Source organism: Equus quagga, chromosome 20 (genome assembly GCF_021613505.1).
Source record: "Equus quagga isolate Etosha38 chromosome 20, UCLA_HA_Equagga_1.0, whole genome shotgun sequence".
Taxonomy (NCBI): Eukaryota; Metazoa; Chordata; class Mammalia; order Perissodactyla; family Equidae; genus Equus; species Equus quagga.
Window position 1 is genome coordinate 14,083,102 of NC_060286.1, and position 22,651 is coordinate 14,105,752.

At 52.1% G+C, this 22,651-nt stretch overlaps 1 protein-coding gene across 2 annotated transcripts in view; it reads right to left on the minus strand.

Annotated features, from left to right (window-relative positions):
- The window catches only part of LOC124230868 (alpha-actinin-1), a 94,874-nt gene that overhangs the window by 29,867 nt on the left and 42,356 nt on the right, over nucleotides 1-22,651 (minus strand). For both annotated transcript variants that reach the window (XM_046647307.1, XM_046647306.1), the window contains exons 2-6: nucleotides 15,571-15,685; nucleotides 10,705-10,824; nucleotides 3,954-4,040; nucleotides 1,632-1,719; nucleotides 1,026-1,104 (exon numbers count right to left, since the gene is read on the minus strand). In XM_046647307.1, coding sequence (XP_046503263.1) covers nucleotides 1,026-1,104; nucleotides 1,632-1,719; nucleotides 3,954-4,040; nucleotides 10,705-10,824; nucleotides 15,571-15,685 — 489 coding nt within the window. The remainder of the gene's footprint in view (nucleotides 1-1,025; nucleotides 1,105-1,631; nucleotides 1,720-3,953; nucleotides 4,041-10,704; nucleotides 10,825-15,570; nucleotides 15,686-22,651) is intronic.

Below are 22,651 nucleotides of genomic sequence, written 5' to 3' on the forward strand. Positions count from 1 at the left end.
GCTCCCCCACACCCTGGAGGCAGAGCCTACTGCCACTCAGAGTTGACAGAGCAGCTCTCACGCCAGCAACACAAAGCCTTGCTTGGCCACTGGGAAGCAGAGGTCCCTGCTGGGGGCACAGGCAAGGCGGGGGTCTTTACTGAACCCTGTGCTCTCCAAGCTTCAAGGTCAAGTGGAGAAATATAAAACAGTCACTCCTAGAAGCCCCCTTGCCAAGAGACTCGAGCATGGACAGAGGACGTTCCAACCCAAGCTCCATATCATCAAGTGGGGCGCGGGCAGGGCTCCAGGTGGCCTCTCCCAAGACGCCCGCACCACGTGGCCTCGGCAAGGGACGGGCTGAGAGGGAGGATGGGGTGAGCACAGTCAGAGAGGCCCCGGACAGCCCTCTCCAAGGTCTCGGCCAGCGTCCCTTAACCAGCCCGGACCCTGAGAACCACCCCGAGGCCAGCCACACAACCCCACCTCCTCGTCTGCTCCTCGACAGGGGCACAGGCTCAGGAAAACCTCCCAGCAGCTGCATGCCAAAAGCATAAATGAAATCGGGCAGCAGCAAAAGAAAACGCCCCAGCCAGACTTCAGCCGTGAAGTGAACCAAACCCATGGTGGGAAGCTGTCCAGCCAATCTCAGACACGGCCGGGATAAACACCTCTGAGAAAATGCAATGTTTGAATTGTGAAACGAATACATCCACCTTACAAAACCTGCATTGACAGAAGGGGAGAACGCCACTTACTATTCCGTCACTCTAACACAATCACTGCCGCCGTTTGGCTATTTTTCCCGGTGGGCTGTCAAGTCAGCAAAGTACATGCATGCTGTGCACATATGATATAGTGAAGGTGTTTTTCTCTTCCTTCTAAATGGCTGTCTCCTTGGCTCGTCTAAGAAGACTGACAGCCCTCACGCTGGGCCATGCGCTCTCAGAACAGGGGGCCCAGTCCCGCCCTCCCCCACCCCCACCTACCCACCAGGGACCAACACGCCGGGGGGTGGCAGTGGGAGGTCAGGGGAGCACACGTACCTTCCGCAGCTTCCCGTAGTCGATCAGCTCAGGCCGGTGTCGGTGGATCAAGGCACAGAAGCCGAGGCCATCCTTCCAGCTGCCAGAGGGAGAGAGAAGGTGAGGAGCGGCTGAGGGGGCCCAACACTAACTACGGACAAAGCACGAAGCGGGGGTCTCCTTTGTTCTGGAGATGATGACATAAGGCTTGGGAGGAGGAGTTAGGAGAAGACAGGATGGGCAGGGACATTTCTACCTGTCACCTCCCCCAGGCAGTGGGGTCAAGACTTTGTGGGTGGGGCTCGGCAAGTTGAGACACATTTGCCACATCCGACCCTACCCCCCACCAAGGTCCCAGCTCTCGTCTGCTCTGTTCCTCATCTTCCCCGACACTCTCCTGGGAGCTCCCCAGTACACGAGCATCAGCCACAGGTGTCAGAGGCAGCAGCCGAGAGGGAGGGGGGCATCCAAGGGTTGGCGATACTCCCTTGCCAAGAAAAGCTACTTCTGCCCACAAGGGCCTCAGCTCTGTTCTAGAGATGAGACTGATCCCACCAAGGGGGCGCGGGGGTCCTTGGAGGAGGCAGCTTCAGTTTTGCAAGAGCCCCTCAGCCCGTGGCCACTCACCTTATGTGGAAGTTCTGGATGTTGACGTTTTTGTAGGGGGCTGTCTTTCTCTGACACCACAAGAGCAGCCCTTCCTTCGCCGAAGTCTCTGTGGGGAAGGGGACAACAGGTGGAGAGGTCAGGGGGCTGGCTCTGTGGAGGGAGGGGCAGTGGCTCACGGGAGGCCTCACCATGGCCACAGGGCCCAGGCTCTTTCACACAGGGGGTCCACACAAAGACCCCTGGATTGCAACCCTGCGGCTACCAGGCCATCAAGTCTACTTCCTTGGAACATTTGAGAAGTTACTTGAGAAACACAGAAGCAAGCCAGGAAGTTTCTCATAGTTAGCTGCATTACACATTTAAATACTGAGATAAGGGCCTTTCAGACTCAGAATATTTCCGTCACTTCCTTTTAATCAAGGAAACGGGGGCCGGCCCAGTGGCCGAGTGAGTAAGTTCTCGCACTCCGCCGCGGCGGCCCAGGGTTTCACCAGTTCGAATCCTGGGCACGGACGTGGCACCACTCAACAGGCCGTGCTGAGTTGGTGTCCCACATGCCACAACTAGAAGGACCCACAACTAAAAAACACACAACTATGTACCAGGGGGCTTTGGGAGAAAAAGGAAAAAAATAAAATCTTCAAAAAAAAAATCAAGGAAATGGAGCAAGACAAAATATGTTGGCAACCTATGCCAAGTGGCCACTTTGGGGAGGAAAGTTGGATTGATCTATGGAATCTAAAGTCCAGGAATCTCCAGAAAGGGGCACGTGTGCCCTGTGCAGCATACACAGCCACGTGGGAAAAAAATGTTAGGACTCCAATCAGATTTCATCTAAAAGAAAATAAGGTTTTCTTATATTTAATGCATAGATTGCCACTGTTGCTGTGTGTGAGACAGACCCCTGTCGGTAAGGTAAGGCAGGTATCTCAGGGGACCCCAGCAGCTCCCAGCCCAGATATGGCTGCAAACCACACCACCCCATGTGTTCACATCTGTGAACTGCAGGTCATGGTACCCAGTGAAGTGGGTTCGTGGATGATCTCATTTACTTTCAATTCACAAAACAGACTTTAAAATGACATAAATTATTCGAAGTAAAGATAATACAATAATTCAAGCACAGGCAAACAATAAAAAAAAAATCAGCAAAGCTAAGGCTTCTGAGTTCAAGCTCTTCAACAGCTCTATTACGAGATTAAAACAATGACAATTCGATCCGAGCTGACAAGAAGTCTGCCCGAAAGAATCAAACTCATCAAGAAGGCAATTTGAGGAGCGGCCCCGTGGCCGAGTGGTTAAGTTCGCACACTCCACTTCGGCAGCCCAGGGTTTCGTCAGTTCGGACCCTGGGTGCAGACATGGCACCGCTCATCAGGCCACGCTGAGGCGGCGTCCCACACAGCAGAGCTACAACTAGAATACACAGCTATGTACTGGGGGGCTTCGGGGAGAGGAAGAGGAAAAAAAGATTGGCAACAGGTGTTAGCTCAGGACCAATCTTCCTCACCAAAAAGCACAAATATTAAAAAAAAAAAAAAAGGGCAGTGGCAATTTGAAAATGAATTTATATCCACCATCACTAACAAGAACCACGTCCTAAGTGACTATGTGGGCATCCTTTTAACCACTTCAGCCCTAAATACCAAGTATCTATAAACCAAACATAGACCTTCCCATTGCTGTATCACCAACAGTCCAAGATTCCCATATGGAAACCAAGATTTCCAAACAAATTTAATCCACATTGTTCTCATTAAAAAATTACTTGAAGAAAAATCTTTTCAAGATTTAAAAATTTTTTTGGTGTGTGTTTTATAATATGCATAGCAATACACAAATATAATTTATTACAAAATAAATACACATATATCAGACCTAAACTCAAAAACTGCTGGTGTGAAATTAAAAATTGAGAGAGATCACTGCCCCGACCACAGCAGCCTCTTGCAGATCTGGAAAGTGGCCACCAGAGGGTGCTATGGGAGCAGAGTGGAGACCTGGGGTCAGCTTCCCATTCCTGCACTCCCTTCTGGCTGCTGTTCTCCTACCCTTTCAGATTTAACAACCCAAGAGCCAGGTGCAGTTTCCAGCACACTTCCCCACGGCAACTTTGGGCTTTCTCAAAATGGGGAGTTTGCCTGGGGCCAATACACCTGTGGGAACCAGCACCCCGAACAGTTCGTACTTCTCTGCAGACTAGGAGGGCAGATGTCCGCAATGGGCAAGAAGCCCAGGACGTGGCCCACAGTCAAGGCCCCACTGCCCGGGGTGAGGGAGGAAGACGTGACGGTGAAGGCGCAGGAGAGGTGGGGGCGTCATGGAACAGAGCAGACCAACCTTCCACAGAGATGTCCTGGATGGCAAAGCGGAGGATGATGGTCCAGATCATACCCAGGGTCATTTTCACGTTCCCATCCACGATTTCTACAGAAACAGCAGAAGGACATGTTAGGATGGGTCTTAGCAGGAACAGAGTTATTCCGAGCACCCACGTTCTCCAGGCACCACGCGGGAAATCAAAGACCCCACAGCTCCATTTCCAGAGGGAAGTCGATATGTTTTCAGAAGTTAGTGCAACTACATGTCACAGGTGCCAGGAGAGACGTCTATTTGGGGGGTGTCCTGGGAACACAGGAGGGTGTGGTCAATTCTACTGGGTAGTTCGGGAAAGGTGATAGAGAAGGAGGTGTCTTAAACCACGAGCAGTGTCCCCCAGCCTGATGGAGGAGGGGGCAGGATTTCTCAGCATCACAACTGTTCTGGCAACTCTGAGCTGGGGACCACCGGGCAATCGCAGCTCTCAGAATAGCCATCCACACCCAGAAAGCTGGTGCAGGCAACAGACTGTAATCAACCTAACACAGGTTTGTGAACACCCAACTGAAGGATCCACCAGCTCACAAATCCACCTCGTAATGCCATTAGATGGGTATTAAAACAGATGTTTTAAAAAATCAACAACAGCTTCAAGACCACAACTAAGAGATATCCAACAAAATTCCGTCTAAGCAGCACTATGTAGCCTTTTTAAAAATGCTACAAATTCTATGAAGTAATTTTTTTCTTTTTCTGCACCAGGCCCAGAGGCTGGAAATACAAACATAACTGAGCCCAGCCTTTAAGGAACCCAGGACACAGAGCCATTTATGGTCTTGGGGGCTGAGCAGGTGACAGTCAAACGTAGACCCCTCACCCCCACCTGCGTCCAGATCCGGTGCTCTTGGTTAAGAGTAAGGCACCCAAAGGATATTTTATTTCCCACAACACTGGTTTGAGGGGAGACTCAACACAACTATGAGGAGAGACAACCTCCAGCCACTCCCGATTCCCTGGGCTCATGTCCACCAGGGTTTGCTTCCCAAAATCCTCTTAAACAAGAGTAGATTCCACTAAGGAAGTTACACTCTAAGATCTTACCCCCTTTCTCAAAAGCGACGGCAAAACTGCATGACTGACAGGATACAGCGCACTGCAGCTGCTTATCAAGGGCAGGCAGCTCTGCAGAGCCTGCATCCGGGTGCCGAGCGGAGGAGGACCAGCATCCACTTTGGACACGGGACAGGATGTAACTCTCCCTGCTCACAGCGGGGTTTTAAATGCCCCTCCCAGAGCCCTGGACATCACCGGGGCACAGACCCGAGTCGGAGGGCCTGGGTTAGAGACACAGGGAGCTGCAGCAGCACACGAGCATCCAGCTTATCAAGTAAAAGCAGAGCATGCTGGGGGGAACAGAGAGTTCATAAAGGTTTGATATTTTTAAAATGCCCTTTCATTTGAGACTTCCAATGGTTTAACCTCGGTAACATTTAGAGTCTACATAAATTGGTAAGAAAAAAGTCTAAATTCACAATAGATAAACAGGCAAAGGACATGAATAGACACTTCAAAAAACATGCAATACAAATAACCAATTTATAAGAATGTTCGATCCCACTTGTGATTCAAGAAGTTATTCCATTTTCCCAGCTATTAAATTAGCAAAGTTAAAAAATAAGCAAACACACACTTCGATGGTGGTAAGGCAACTCCACTGAGGCTAGAAGTGTAAATTAGTTTAAAAAAGAAAAAAAACTTTCTGGGAAATAGCTTGGCAACAAGGAGCAAGCATCTTGGAGTCGTTCAACTTGTGGAGAGTAAAATTCTACCTCTAGAAGTCTATCCATAGCCAATGACATGAAATGCAGAGTAAGGCTGCCTGTAAAGGTGCTTGTCACTAAGCTATGTATCAAAGGCCCCAAACTGGAAACTGTGTGAAGGCACAAAGCACAAGGCATGACCGAGCCCAGACCCTGTCGCCCCTCTGCTCAAGACCTCCAGGGCTTCCCATCTCACTCAGAGTCAAAGCCAGTGGGCGGTGAGGCCCTCAGGTCCCTCCACCCCCTCCAGTTACACGGCCTCCTGAGCTCCCCCCTCCCTGGATGTCAACGGGGCTTGCCCCTTACCACCCTCCTGTCTCCACTCACGCATCACCTTCTCCTTGGGTCCTTCCTTGACCTCCCACTTGACTCTCCGATTTATTTCCTCCCTCCTACATATGTATGTGTGTATTTTCTCTCTCCCGCTTCTAGAGTGCAAGCTCCACAAGGGTAAAGATTTGGTTTTGCATCACTGCTCAGAGCCCAGCATGGTGCCTGGCACAGAGAAAGCCCTTCTCAACATCTGTTCAATGAACGAGTGAACACTGGGAGGTTCTAACCACAAGCGGGTGAATGGGCAGAGGCGTGACGCAGGCCTGTCAGGCTCCAAGGGCATAACCACGCTCAGGCTCCTCCAGGGCAAGACCCAGGTCTGGAAGAGGGCACAGCTGTGCTCAACCAACAGATGATGAACCCAGCCATTAAAAATTACCTTTGCAAGATTTAATAACTTAGGAAAACCTTTATAATACAGAAAGTGGAAAAAGCAGGTCCAAAATTTCATGAACAGTGTGTCAGATACAAGGGGACATTTTTTTAAAGTCTAGAGAAAGCTCCAGGTGATAATGCTGCCACTGGGCCTTTCCAGGAGCGGAGGCTGGGTGCTGGCCCCCCTCCCTCCCCCACCCTACAGCCCCAATGCTGCCCCACTTACAAAGGCCAAATACCTCAGTCTCCTGCTGGCCTTGAGCTCAGTGTCCTCCCAGCACCAAGGAATACGGGGCAGCTTCTTTTTTGGGTCTTGCCTACTTCTTCCTCTCCTCCATCCCCAGAAACCCCCCAGGGATTTTTGCTTACTGAATTCGCACTCATACCAAGTTCTCCAGAAAACAGAGGAGCCAAGTACAGGCAAAGACACTGGGTGTGTTCAGTTAAGACCCGTGCACGACCCCGGCCCCAGTGCCCCCGACTCCCCGTCCACCCTCTGGGTGTAACCCTCCCTAGGGGCCCTCCTCCCTGGGTCCCCAGAACAGCACATCCTCTTCCCAGGCATCTCTAGATTTGGAGCAGGGACGCCCCATCTCACAGGCAGCTTAGGTCAGGAGGCCGCCGGGAATGCTGGGTCCAAAAGGAGGGTCCCAAGGCCACAACTGGACCCCGTGGGAAAAACCATGACAGATTATCAGTGTCTGCCACGGGTGTGGGAAGAAGTCAGGCATGTTTCTGTCATTCCTACGGCTACGAAGCCGTTCGCATCCTGCACTTACTGGGCACCTTCCCTTCCCCCGACACTGCCCCCCTAGAAATGCAGTCACCTGCGCAGTATTCAGACAGTAGAATGAATGATGCTGGAGAAATTCCCCTTGACAGAAACTGGACCCCAGAGGGTTACCACCTCCCAGACCACTGCTGTAGCTACTGTACCCCCGCCCCAATCCTGAGGATAGATGCTAAATCATCGAGACCACCCCCAGGCTCTGGGCACCCAAAGACATCAAGCTTCCCCACCCAAAGATCTTAAAATAAAAATCCTTCCCAGGTCCTCTCCCCTTGTCAAGTCCCAAGTCCATGAAGCCCAGACATTCCAGAATCAAGCATCGTACAAGAAATCCTAACCCCTCCCCGAGGGATGGCAGTTTCCCGCCTCCAGCTTCCATCTGAACATCTTTGGGGACAGGGAACGTACGCCCTTCCTGGAGCACCCACTCCATTCCCTAAGGTTCCACACGTTACCCACACTCAGCCTGCCCACAGGTGCTCCCTTCCAGGCCTGCTCTGCCCTTCAAGGTCAACCAGAGTCTGGTCCTTGCACCACGTGACAATCCTTCAAGGTCTGGCGTCTTTCACCCCGGCTGGGCCTGGTCCCCACGGCAGACGAGCCCACGAAGCTCCTCAGTCAGGACAAGCGGCAACATCTGCCCCCAGCCCCACCCCCAGGAGAGCTCGTTCCCTGACCCACCCCACCACCTTTGATTTTATGGTCTACAGCAGTAAACTGCACTTCAATCAAATAAACCAAACCCATTTGGGGCCTCATCCAGTTTCCTGGCTTGGCAGAGTGGCCACCCCAGCATGATCTTGGTGCTCAGCTTGAAATGGGAGAGAGGATTTCAAAGCAGGAAGCCTCAGCCTAAAGCACTGGCTCCCTAGGGTAACAAAATTCTTTAGGAAAGTTAGGAATATCTCATTTTAAAGGACTGTCTTAACAATCTTTGGAGAAGCGAGGCCTGTGTCAAAGGAACTGGAAGACCGTGGCCAGCTAGGTGAAGTGGCTCGTGGAAGATTCAAGGTGCTGGTTAGAGTTTAGACCAGTGCTCTTTGCTCCCTGCCCCTCTGCTGAGACAAGCACAGCCGACTTCACCTGCCACTTCAAAGCAGAGGAGAATCAGATGTGAAGTTCTGCCCTTGGCCCCGCGGGGGAGGCAACAATGCCCAGGGGTGATGGGAAGAGGTGTAGACCTCAGCTCTGGAGCCCGAACACCTGGGGTTTAATCCTGGCTCTGTCAGGTGGGAGCAGTCTGGCCCAGAGCCTGTGCTCGACCACACCACATGCCTCCACCCCAGCAACTCTTCTGAGCCTCAGTTTCCTTGATTGTAAAACGTGACCAGTGATGCCCATCCTGCAGGCCCGCTCACAGGTGGAAGGGGATAATCCGTGTAAAGCATCCTGTCTAGCCAGGCACAGATCTGAAGCTCAGTAAGTGCTGTCACGCCCACCTTCTCCTTCCCTCCTCTCCTTTGCTATTCAGATTCTTCAAAAAAAATCTTTTTTAGGTACTTGTTAAATTTTCCTTTCTAAAAATCTGGATTTCTGGCTTCTTTTGAAAAACTGGAAGATCTAGCAATGCTGGATCTGTACACCCACACAGCCACAATTGGTTAGATCGACATGGCAGCTGCCCTGCTTAGTAGGACATGCTCTTCCCAGTTCTCCACAGTCCTCACCCATCCCTACTGCTCACCACTGGCCCACCTCATACATCCTTTACTTCCCTGCCCCAGTGGGCACCTGAGTTTGCAGCACACCACCTGAGTGGCAATTTCTTTGGCTTCCCACCCCTGCTTAGCTGAAACTTTTTCTGCCAAGTCTTTATTCCTGCCTAATAGAACGAATTATTCTTTCCTTCTTATTAAAAGACAGAGAATATTTTCCCACTCACAAAGCAAAGTACCCTGCTATGTGCACGTCCTTCAAACACTTACTGGGCACCTATGGTGTGCATCACACTGCTAGGAGCTGGGGCCACAAGGATGCAGAAGATGAGGTCTCTGCCTCACAGCCAAGGGGATGCTGGGACGCATAAGGCACTGCCCATGACCACCTTGAGCACCAGCCTGAGTTTCCAATAAGGCAGGGGTTCAGCAAACTCTCTCTGTAATGGGTCTGATAGGAAATATTTTCAGCTTTACAGGCCATACGGCCTCTGTCTCACCTACTCAACTCTCTCTGCAGCGAGAAAGCAGGGACAGAGAATATGTAAACAAATGGTGTGGCTGAGTTCCAATATTTACAAAAACCTGTGTCGGCCAGATTGGACCCCATGGACTGCAATTCGCCGACCCCTGTGCTAAAGTTTCTCAGTTTGATATAGAGACATAAAATCCCTCAATTTCTAGAGAAAAGGTGGGGAGGGGGCACTTCCAGAGAAGAGATCTGCTCCTAGGGGTTTACTGGAGCAAGACTCCCACCCTCTTCATGGAAAGGCCACTCCCTCGGGGCATCTTGCTGGTGTCATGCAGACGTGGATCTGAGTTCTGGCTTTGCCACTTACTGGTGATGGGACCCTGAGCAAGTGACTTGATCTCACTAGGCATCTGTATTCTGTGTAAAATGGGCATAATAATTAGAGCCACCTCCTAGGGCTGTTTTAAGGATTAAAGGAGATCAATGGTGCAAAGGGCTTCAGCACAGGACCTGCCAGAGCACGAGCTCAATAATCACAGCCACCGTTACATCGTGAACAAATGGATGGATGGATGGATGGAGACTATGCTCCTCAGCTTTAGGCCTCTGGCACCACACAGCAGGTGCCCAATAAATACTTGCTGAATCTATGGGACACAGTACTGACGGGCCCTGTTCACAGTATTCTATTCCAGTCACCTCGACCCTCCCTAAACCCTTCAGATCCAGCACAGTGCACACAGGAAATCGGGCTGCCTCCTTTTAACCAGTAAAGAACATGCTAATAACGGTTTAAATGGAGCTTTAAAAAATTTTTTTACGTGAAGAAAAAAGAGTCAAGGAGCTACTCTGCAGGGAAATGGTATTAAGAATGTTCCAAACGGCTTCTGGACATTGGTCTTCCCGGCGCTCCGTGGAGCTCAGGGCAGCCTCCCCCCACCGACCTGGCCGGCCTCAGCACGCTCTGCCCAGACCACAGACTTCTCCGCTTGAGGCAGCACAGCGCAGCCGGGCCTGCGGAGGACGGAGGCGGCATTCCACACACACAGGATCCCACGGTGCTAGGATTCGGCTGAGGGGGTGCAGACCAGGGAGTGGGCTCCTGGTTTTCCAGGGGTGGGGCTGGGGTTGGGGGATGATAGTGGATGGAAAGTGGCTGTTGTGACATGAAGAATCCACAAGCCGATCAGATGGAGGTGCTGGGAGCCCCACCTCCAAAGGCCCCCAGGGATGTGCAGGCCCAGGAGTCAGGGTAGTAAAGGTCCCGGGAACCAGGAGAGCAGAAAATCAGGCTCCGCGGGGCAGCCAGGGGGCAGGCCATACTCACCCTCGGCTCCAATGGACACCAGTTTGACCCCCTTGCTGGCTATGAAATCCAGAGCCTTGTTGACGTTGGAGATCTTGTGCACCCTCATCTTGCCTCTCTCCGGCTTGGCCAAGCGTTCACCTGAATGTAGACCGAGAGGGAGGGGGAGACGTTCTTACCCAGCAGCCAGGGCTGCTCTCGCAACACCCTCATCAAGGGCACACCTCAGAGAGACACGCGCATGCCATCTGGGTGCAGGCAAATGCCACCCAGGGAGGGAACAAGAGGGTCTACCCTGCCTCTTCTTGCTTCCACTTCTCAGATCTAAACTGCTTGCATCCACTCAATAAGTCTGTCTCAAGCCCCTAAAATGTGTCAGGGACTTGGCTGGCTACTTGGAACATGAGGATGAACAAAACAGTTTCCTGTCGTCATGTCCTTATGTTCCAGGAAGAGAGACAGGCCAATAGAGAAACACAGATAAATGCACACAAATACACAAATACCAAGGAGGGGAAATGCTTAAAAAGAGGATGCAGGGGCCAGCCCGGTGGCGCAGCAGTAAAGTTTGCACGTTCCACTTCTCGGCGGCCTGGGGTTCGCTGGTTCAGACCCCAGGTCCGGATATGGCACCACTTGGCAAAAGCCATGCTGTGGTAGGCGTCCCACATATAAAGTAGAGGAAGATGGGCATGGATGTTAGCTCAGGGCCAGGCTTCCTCAGTAAAAAAGAGGACTGGCAGTAGTTAGTTCAGGGCTAATCTTCCTCAAAAAGAAAAAAAGAAGATGCAGAGAAGGGGGATGAAGGAGCTGCAGAATGGTTGGGGGAAGGTCTGAGTGGGAGGACAGCCGGGCCTAGAATGCAGGGACAGGTGATCAAGACAGAAGGAACAGCACATGCAAAGGCCCTGAACTCCGAGTTCTAGTCTCAATTGTTAGGGCCTGGGAGGGAGTGTGGGTCAGCCTAGAGTATTTTCAAAAAGCTCCCCGGGTGTTTAAATGGAAGTGCCCGCAGACTCCCTCTCTCATTTGATAACTGCTGTTCTTGTCCCATTACTGCCTCTCAGGGGCACCCACAGCCCAGCTCCAAGTCAACGCCCCACCTCCAGCTTCCAAGTGGGAGCTTCTGCTGCTCAGGTGTCAGGGTCAGAAGCTGCAGGGAAATGAGGTGGAGGAGCTGGTTCTCCAAACACTCCATTAAGAGCACTTTTATCCCAGAGCAAAGGCATCCAGGGACCTCCTGAAACTATTCGAAAAATTTATATGTGCAAAACACGTGCCCAGGCCTGGGGATGGGGCACATGGCTTTCAGATCTCAAAGAGGTCAGGGAGGGGCTGGCCCTGTGGCTGAGTGGTTAAGTTCACGCGCTCCGCTGCAGGAGGCCCAGTGTTTCGTTGGTTCGAATCCTGGGCACGGACACAGCACTGCTCATCAAACCACGCTGAGGCAGCGTCCCACATGCCACAACTAGAAAGACCCACAACGAAGAATATACAACTATGTACTGGGGGGCTTTGGGGAGAAAAAGGAAAAAATAAAATCTTTAAAAAAAAAAAAAAAAAGAGGTCAGGGACCCCAAAAGGCTGAGAACCACCATCCTAGCGCCTGAAACTCAGGACCCTTGCACCTGCCGTGGTCTCCAGACCAGACCAGCTGCACACTCCCCTCTCCGGCCCATCAAGCACATCAACAGTCTGGCTGAGAGAGCTCACGTGGCTGGGCAGCCGTAATGTCAGAGCAGCACTTCCTCAGGGAACCTCCCAAGCCCCCAGGGCCCCCCAGCCTCTATAAGAGAACAGACTTTCTGCTGCAGATGTGATTAGGCTGGCAGCTCCCAGGCAAGCACCGCTGGGTGTTTATTATTGAATCAAGACTCTCCCCTTGCAGCTCTCCCAAGGCTGTGGTCCCTGGCCAGCCTCCCTAGCAAGGTACGCCACCGTCCTCCTGGGCAGATGAGATGCCACAGGGGCTTCCTCCCATAGGATGAAGGGAGGCAATGCCACATCCCCCCGGAAGGCTGCTCCTGCTAAAGCCCCAGCCCTTGGATCCTGCTAAGGGTCCTGAGCTCCCCAGCCAGCCCAGCAGCTGTGCACGCCAGCTGGAATGGGACTTCTCCGGAGGGCAGTGGAGGCCGCAAGGCCAGTGGTTCTCAAACTTCAGTCGGCACGAAAGCGCCTGGAGAACCTGCTAACTGCAGGTGTCCAGCCCCGCTCCCTGCCTCCTCTTTTCTGACTTAGGTCTCAGGGGGTCTGGAAACCCGCGTGTTGACAAGCAGTCCTGCTGATGGTGGTGTGGTGGTCCAGGACCACACTTCGAGGACCTCTGCAGGCAGCATATCCTTCCTTCCTCTGTCATCCTACCCATCTCCAGAGACACTCAAGGAGGAAGCATCAGCGTCTCGGTGAGTCCATCTCCCCTGGTCCCGAGAAAGACACAAGCCTGCATCACAGGCACACAGGTCCCCTTGGGCAGAGGCCGGTCTGTTCTGTTGGAATGCACCGGTGGCCACGCAGAAATGCCCAGCCCTGGTCACTCTAAGATTTGCTGAGCGTCACCTACATGCCAAGTACAATTCTAAGCACTTGGGAGACAGAGATGAGACCATCCTTGGCCCAAGGAGCTCCGCGTGGAGCAGGGAGGAAAACAAGTGAGCCAAAATGATGATACCATGTGGTAAATGACACAAGGGAGGAATTAATGGGGCGTTATCAGAGCCCAGCCACTCAAATGGGCAGGTGGCCAGGGAAGCCCTCCTGGAGGAAACCCAGAGCCGAGCTCTAAAAGATGAAAGAGAATAACACCCAAAGAAGTGAAAGCAGGGACTCGAACAGGTGCCCGCACACACATGCTCACAGCAGCGCTACTCACAACACCCAAAGGTGGAAACAACCCACGTGCTAACTCACAGATGAACAGATAAGGAAAATGTGGCACATGCATCCAAAGGAATAGTCAGCCTTAAAAAGGAAGGAAATTCTGACACACGCTACAACATGGATGAGCCTTCAAGACATTAGGCTGAGTGAAATAAGCCAGACACAAAAAGACACATACTGCATGATTCCACTTATATGAGGCACCCAGTGTGGTCAAATTCACAGAGACAGAAAGTAGAACAGTGGTTGCCAGGGGCTGGGGTGGGATGGGGAGTTAGTGTTTAATAGGTACAGAGATTCGGAGTGGGAGGATGACGAAAAAGTCTGGAGATGGATGGTGGTGATGGCTGCACAACAAAGTGAATGTATTTAATGTCTGTGCACACTTAAAAATGGTCAAAATGGGGCCAGCCCCACTGGCTTAGTGGTTAAGTTTGGCGTGCTCCACTTCAGCAGCCCAGGTTCAGCCCCGGGGCACAGACCTACACCACTGGTCTTTTAGCAACCATGCTATGGCAGCGGTTCACATAAAAAAAAAGAAAAAAAGACAAAGATTGGCAATGGATGTTAGCTCAGGGTGAACTTTCTTAGCAAAAAAAAAAAAAGGTCAAAATGGTGAATTTTATATTACATATATTTTACCACACACACACAGATTTCACCTGCACTTTGAAATATTAAAAGGTATTGGGGGTGGGGAGAGGCAGTTAGAGCTGGTGCAAAAGCACAGAAAGCAGAGAGCACGCCATCTGGGGAGGACGGCAAATCTCCCAGGGTGGCACAGGGTCTGAGGCCTGCTACCTTTTTGGGAAGAGTTAGCTGAAAACAAAGCAGGTGCCAGCTCACAAAGGCTCCTGCAAGCGATGCTAAGGAATGTGGGCTGGGCTCAGAGCCCTGGGAGGCACTCAAGGGTGTCAAGCAGGGAACAGCATGACCATATTTGGGCCGTCGGATGGACGCACTGGCTGCGGTGTGGATGACGGGGCTGCGGTGGGAGGGGAGGAGCTGGGAGGGGGTCAAGGCCTCTGTGGTATCATGTAGGTGAGAGCTGACGCAGGCCCACACTGACACCATGGCAGCGGAGATTAAAAGACAGATAATAGAAGAAAGAAAGAAAATGAACAGAACTTGAATGCCAAGTTGGAAAGAAGAGCAAAGGAAGAGCTGTCTGTGATTCCTAGATTAGGTTCAGGAGAACAAGATGAAGACTGCAGGAGGAAAAAGAGGTTTGCTGAGACCAGGAGCGGTAAGTACAGTCTTGGACATGCTGAGCGGGCCCTGAGGGACATCTGGGTGGAGACGCCCTGTGTGGTCCAGCATTAGAGAGGGGCCTGGAGGGAGAAGGCCGGACTGAGAGCAGGTCTAGGACTCACGGGTGTCAAGGTGGAAGGTAAAGTGAAGAGAGTAGCTAAGTTGTCAGTGTATCAACCAAGGCTAGAATCTTGAGGACCGCCAACCTTTAGGGGACGGTGAAGGAAAGATATTCATAAGAAAGCTGAGATACGCGTTCAAGGCGAGCTGTCCCCCCAGATATCTGGGCATCCGAATTTCAAGTTGGGCCTCACATGAGGGTCTGGGATCCTGTAGGTATGTGTAGATAGGTAGTAGTGGGGCCAAGGTTTGGTGATAGCCATGGTTGCATTCTTGACCACAGAATCCTAGCATTTTGGAAGGGCAGGACCTCGGAGACTATCCTCCAAACTCCCTCTTTTTGCAAATGAGGATGCTGAGGCAGAAAGAAAGTGACTTGTCCAGGGAAATATGGATGGTCAGCAGCAGAGCCAGGACCAAGACCCAGTCTTCTAGTCTGAATTCACACATGTCACTCCCAACTTCTTTCAGGAGACCGAAAGTGAGCCATGACCAAAGGCAGGGCGGAGCACAGGTGTCAGGTCAGCAGTCCCCAAGTGGCAGAACCCAGTGGGCAGCACCTTCTTCTGGGCCAGGGTGGCCCTGCCCACCTGGCATCACCTTTGCCCTGGCACTCTCAAGGCCAGTGGTCCACCTCACCTGAGATGACCTCCAGCAGCAGCATGAGCTTCAGGCCATCCCGGAAGTCCTCCTCAATGTTCTCGATCTGCGTCCCCGCTTTACGGAGGTGGGAGTTGCACCACGCCGTAAATGTCTGGGCAAAGGAAAGAAGAGCAAGCCGTCAAACTCTCCACAGGTCACGTGGTCTCCGAGGCCCTCACAGGGGCCCCAGTGGGTCCCCAGAACCCGCCTGCCTCGTGCCATCTTTCCGGTTATTTTGTATAAGGTACTGGTCAGGCTGGCATTGTCATCCTCGTTGGGCACAACGTCTAACAGGGCCAGGGAGGATGGGAAGTCTGCTCAGTGGAGCCCATAAAACCTGTTGGCATGGCTGTTCACACCGTCTCCTTCACCTCATCAACCAAGCAGTGAACTCTCGCAGGGCAGCCGCTAAGGAGACACTCAGCAGGGCCATCGGCATGGGTGGGTACCAGAGGGATGGACAACGTGGCACCCTCCTTGGACGCCTCCCCTCCCAACTGTCTTCCAAAAACATCATCCCCAGCCACACTTCCAAGTGCCGCCATTCCATTCTTAGCAATTTACCTCTTAGAGTATAAGGCTTAGTTTCAACCTTCACAGCTATAAGGCAGAGCACCCCAGAGGTAACACGTTAAGCTTCATTAACACCTTAGGGTAAATTAGTTTATTAAATCCTTGTCCACTCACAGCGGCTAGCTAAGGGGATTAATCAGTTTTGTTGGGGACAGAGTACAGAGGCACAGTGTCAGGATAAGGGGAGAGAAAGGTAGGCACCCCAATGTGTGTATGTGTGTGTATTTGGGGTGGGGGGTGGAAGCACTTTAAGCTGCAAAAGCACGAGCAAGAATTCAAGAAAGGGAATTAAGAAGAGGAACTGAAAGGCCATCAACACTGTAACATTCTAGTCTGTAGGGAGAAGAGCAACACTGAAGCTGCGTCTATATTAAGCAGATGATCATCAGGCAGACCACCCATCAAGCTGCCCTGTGCCAACAGCACCCCCTAGTGGCTCAAACACAGAACAGGGTGACTCAACAAATGAGAAACGAGACTCGTGACCCCCTCTGCCACTTCCTCTTGCCCTGGGGAACTCCAAAGTCAAGTGGCAATGAATGGGCAGGGGAGGGAAGAACACCACGCCAGTGACGACTGGGGAAAAGAAACAGCTGTTCAGGTTTATAAGCAAGAGTTAAAGAGCCTGTGAGCAAGCAGAAGGGGAGATAGCAGTCCACGCAGGTGGGGAGGAGGGGAGCATTGTGACACCCCCCAACTTTGGGCCTCATCTGTAACTCACGTTTCACTAGAACTCGTCAACACAGGATACTTCTCTCTCCCTACAAATACATCTCCACTCCATAAGCCAGTCATTCCCATGATAGAGAAGAGGGGTGTGTGTCCTGTCCCAAAGCGTTGGGAAGATAGGCACATAGATTGAGGGTAGGCAGGGGACATATACTGATTCCTCAGCCTGGATATCCTCTACGTCATGCGTAGCTAACACACTCATCTTTCAAGATCAAGCTAAGATATCACCTCCTCCCGGAAGCCTTCCTAACAGCCACCCACCACATGTGGGTTGGGGGCATACAGCCCACAGCACCCCACACCCACTCCATCAATGCCTGTATCCCGCTGCATGGCCCTTGCCAGCTCCACACCTGGATTCAACAGTCACCTTAGAGTCCCAGGGCACAGAGTCAGGGACACAGCAGTGAACAGAACAGCAAAAATCCCTGCCCTGTGCAGCAGACATTCTAGTGGCTGAAAAAATCGCACAACTGGGTGAAGGAGGAAGGAACCGATGCGGGGTGGGGGGGGCAAGGGCCACGTCCTGGAAGATCCAGCTGCCCCCATGGGTGATACTGAATGGCATCAGGGTGGGGGGATGGGCCAAACAGCACCCTCAGGGACCCTGAAGAAGAAGACAGCTCAGAGAAAGGGGATGCCGCAGGACAGGCCAGAGTGCTCACTGGTGCCTTCCCTCCACTGCTGACACTGCAAACCTGCCACAGAGGCGAGGGGACTTAGTTTTCATTCTCAAGCTGTTATAACTTTTTTATTGTCGTAAAAAATTATTTAAAAATTTTTAAGTCTTTAAAAGCAATGCAAATTATTTTGTTTCCATATTCTCTCCCAGCTGTCATCTGTCTACACGTGCACGTCTGCCGGCTGTCATCGTGCTGTACCTCCACATCTGGGGGCGGGGCTTTTCATGTCCCCCCATCTTGTGTTTCCACAGCCCCTTGCTCTCCTCGCCCCTTCCAGGCCCACGCTCAGCCTCTGCTGGGGTGTCCCACTGACCCGAGGGGAACTGGACGGCCCCAGCAGCTCAAAGGGATAGCTTCAGGTCCAGCGTGGCTTGGGTGTGGCGGGACTACCAGCACGCCCACAGATGGGGGGCTGTGAAACCTCACTGTTTACCATCCAGTCTCTGGGGGCTGGGGTGAGGGGAAGGAGGAAGAGGCTGCTTTTGTAGAAAGATACTGCTTTTGCAAGAGGAAAAGTGCTGTTGAAAGCAGCCAGCCGCATTTCCTGGGGAAGCCGGACTCAGAGCTGCGGGAGACAGACACACACCTATGGCTGCTAGGGCCTCCCACACAAAGCCCTGGTTCTCAGGCCTCCAAGACTGCGCTTTGGGAAAACCCCCAGGCCCCCAGCCCCGGCCCCAACAGATGACTGCCTCGAAGGGGCCTCTGGGCACCTCCCAAACAGGAAAGTTCCGCCAACAAAGAGCACCCATCTCAGAGCTCAGCCTAAGGAGGGGATGGTGGGGTGACCCGGTGAAGAAGAGCACACACTCTGCAGGGCCCAGAGCTGCACTTGATGCTCAGATCCACTATTACCAGCTGTGTGACCTTCACAGTAACCTCCCTAAACCTCAGTCCCCTCAGCAGTAAAATGGGGAGAGTGACAGCACTTTAGAAAAGTCAGGAGGATCACCTAGAAAATATTTATCAAGTACCTGCCACTTAGAAACTGCTCAGAAGAAACACTGGCTCCCCTGACAGCTTCCCATGGACAGGCCTCAGAGAACGCGCCCCCCTGGGCTCCCACACCATGCCCGCCTCCCTGCCTCCAGCTACCAAACTCTGTCCCGGGCGCCACCCCTGCAAGGCTGCCCTGAGTTTCCAGATGATACCCTGCGTGTCTGAGAACTCTCTTTTTGAACATGTGCTGATGTGTGACAGGAGAGGGGAGAAATTGTGGTGTGGGGGGCAGAAAGCCTGCAATTTTTGACAGTGGCCTTGTGGATGCCCAGCAGAGGACGCTGATGGGGCACAAAGAGGGGAGAGCGCTGTGTCACCAACGTGGGCCTCCACGCATGCGGCACAGCTGTATTCTCTCCTCCGGCACAGGGCAGGCCTTGGTCTTGAAGCTCAAGCTCCCACGTTATGGCAGACAGGGGCACCTGCACCCTTTAGTGCTCCAGGGGTCCAGCAGGGAGGAAAAGCCAACAGCCACAAGTGATGTCCACGGCTAGAGACCCATGGCCCCATGGCCTCCAGCATGGACTACCCCAGCAGGTTCATGGTCCAGCCTCATTCAAATAAAGGGCAAGGGACCATTTTATTGCCTCAGTCCAAACCCTCCAACCTTCTTGCTCCAAGAGCCCCATCACTGGGTCCTTGCTCTGACTCAGCCTGACTAAGGAGACAGGAGGAGTCGACAGGCCTTGAGGGGACCCACTCTGTTGCAGAAATGGGCTCAGGATGCCAAGAGGTCTCAGGAAAAGTGCTTGGGACAGCATCTTGGGAAGTGTTCACAGAGCTGCCATGAGGGCTGGTCCCCTTCTCACGTCATCCACCGCCAGCCCTGCTGTACAGCCTCTGAGGGCCCTGGATGGAGGTGGAGGGGCTGGCAGAGAACTGGACCCCTGCTCCACCCCTCACTGACCTTGAGGCCACCGACCCACGTCTAATCTGGCATAAAGGGGACTTCAGGAGAGGAAGAGTGTCATTGTCCTGTACTGCAGTTCAGGGATGCAAATGGGCCAGGCCTGACCAGGCTCCAATGGAGAGTGGCCGGGGCACACTTGAGCCGGGCCAAGGTCCATGGAGTTGATGGAGGAAGACATCTTTCTCTGCCTTTTCTATGGGTCTCACAGGCTTGCTTTCACCCAGAACCCTCTATATCTTTCCATGACGTTTTTAACAAGTATTGTGCCCATATATTTCCTTTAGAAGGTGTTGAGAAGGCAAATGGCTTTTGAGAACATGCTCTCCCTACTCCTCAGCTCAGATGCACTGAAATATGACTTGAGCCACACAGGCCTCTTTGAGTCTCTGTTTTCACATCTGTAAAATGGGGACAACAGCATCTACCAGGCAGGACTGCAATGAAGATTAAATAATATAGTCTATTTCACCACAACAAAAAAGTTAGAAAAAAGATAATATTAACATATTGTTAACATTAATGATGATATAATATTAACATGCGTTTGAAATATAGTAGGTGTGCAAGAGGCAGACCCTACCACCATCATCATCTGAGTAATCACACTCGGCTGGCAGCGGGGTACAGAGGATCACCCCAGAAGCATGAGGCGGGGGCTGAGCTTCCGAGGTCAAGTGACATTCACAGTCTTGATCTCGGTGGGAGCAGGGAGTGGGAAAACACGAGATGCTGAAGCACAGGAAGGTCACGGGACTTGCTCGGGATCACTCCACAGAGCGAGCATCCAAGACACTGGGAGGGGTCGCTCTAAAGAAGACACTGCAGGCCCGGGTCCATCCACTTCTGGCCGGGGGGTAACCTTGGGCAAGTGACCCAATGTGGCTCTGCGTCAAAGCACTCATCTGTAACACGGGGGTAATAATAGCAGGGTGTTGGTCGGGAGGGTCAAGGAGACAATCCACTAAAAACACTGATCAGAGGGCCTGTAACAGAGGGACTGCCCCATAATTACCTATTATTACTATTGCCACAACAGTTCGGGTTATAATCGTTACAAGCTCATGCTGTTCAAAGTATTTCATCAAAAAATGTTAGAGCTGGAAAAGACGCTAGACATCACCCAATCAAACACTCAGTTCACAGCTGAGGACACACGGACCAGAGAGGGTGAGTGGCTTTCCTCAGGCCACACAGCTGGGTATGTTCACCTGGCTCCTGGCTCCCAGTCCCACACACTTTCTGCTCCACCAGGACGATGTAGATTTCAGGTGCCAGTACAAATGGGGTGCTGGAAGGGAACCACAGAACGAAAGCCAGGAGTCTAAATGGCCAGACGAGTGCGCTGAATCTTCTGTAGTATCACTGAAAATAGGTCACTGTGAAAACACTAGCCAGATGGAAACTGGGTGACTGGCCAGCACTGACACAGAGAATCTGAGTTGACGCAACATCAGTAGAGTTGGCGTGGGACAGGCAGCCCCTCTGGGAGCAGCATGGCAGAAAGAGGTGAGGGGAACAGAGCCCAGGGGCAAGCAGGTGGTTGTCCAGAGGCGGGAGATCACTCTGTATGGTGGGCAGATCAGAAACACGTCTTTGAGGAGAACTGGGAACACAGCGCTTCTCAGGAGGAGAGAAGAGAGAACTCAGGCACCCACCTCAAATATGTGAAAGACCCTCCCATGAACAAGCAAATAACTTTGTTGGGTTCAGCCCCAAGCAGAACAAGGCAGGCAGCAATGGAGAGGAACATGAATTCTAGAGCATGGCTGACCTGGATCCAGTCCCAGCTCCGCCCCTGAAAGACCTTGGGAGAATGACTTCACATCTCCAATCCTCCATCTCCACATCTGTAAAACGGGTAATGACAGAACCTGCCTCAAAGGGTGGCGAGGACCAATGCGGCAACACATGGCAAGCGCTCAGCACCTCACCCACACAGAAGGTCAATACACGGCAGCTACTGTTACTAGGATGACAGACAGGAAGCTGCAGGGAAGACTAGAGTTCAATGCAGGAGACAGACCAAAAGCTGGATGTACAGGGCGTTACTGCCAAAGGCATGTGCTTGGCGGGGGTGCTGGGAAAGGATTTAAGCCCCCTCGGGGGCTGAGCTAAGTAAGGTCCCTCATAATTTGGATTCTTCGAGAGCCCAAGGCAGCCCTTGAAACGATTGGTTTCGAAATGTGTCTGAAGAGCTCAGTTAGACCAAGTCAAACACACATAAACGTCTGAGCAGGTTTCTTAATGTGATCGATATTTTGGTTTGGTTACTTCTTTGTTGAGGGGGGTGCGTGTCCTACGCATCATAGGATGTGTGGCAGCATCCCCGGACCCTCCTCACTAGATGCCAGTAAGTAAAATCCCCCAATCTCAAGTCGTGATGACCAAAAATCACCCCTGGTTGAGAGCCTAGTCTAAGAGACAAACACACATGCCAGAAATAACAACAACAACAATAATAATAATAACAACAGCAGCTCACATCTACCAAGCACTTACTCTGTGTAGACCTCTCTGAGAGCTTGACCCCCGTTAACTCATTCAACCTTTACAGCAACACTGAGGCAGGTGCTATGACTCTCCCCATTCTACAGATGAGGAAACGAAGGCACAAAGAGGTTTCACAAATGAGCACAAGGGTGAGTGCAGGAAAAGTAGAACCAGATAGTCTCACCCTCATGTATGCTCCTGAATTTTTCTGGAAACAGCGGCCTTCTTGGCTATCCTTTGTTTTTCCACTCAGGAGAGTAACATGAGTGCAGAGAAGGGGCTGCAAGTGGACAAGCTGGTCGATGGGAACTGCACCTGGGCCCCAGTATCAGTGCGGGGCTGGCGAGGGGACGGGGCATCTTCTCCTTGGCTCTGCGTGGGAGCATGACCCTCGGATGCCACACCTCCGATGAAGAGAAGCCAGAAATTTGGACTTTATGTGAATCCTCTAGTTTTTAAATGCTGGTACAATTTAAAAATAGAACATCCCATAAGCTCCCTCAAAAGATGTTGGCAGGCTAAACCTGAATTAAGACTCAAGGGTCTCTGGTTCCAGAGAGGGAAAACGTGAAACCTTGCTAAGTCTCCTAACAAAAACAGTCACACGCGCAGGAACGCACGGTGTGTTAACACAAGTACTCAGCGGACAGCGCGTCCAGCACTGTTAACACTCCTGACAGACCACAGCCCA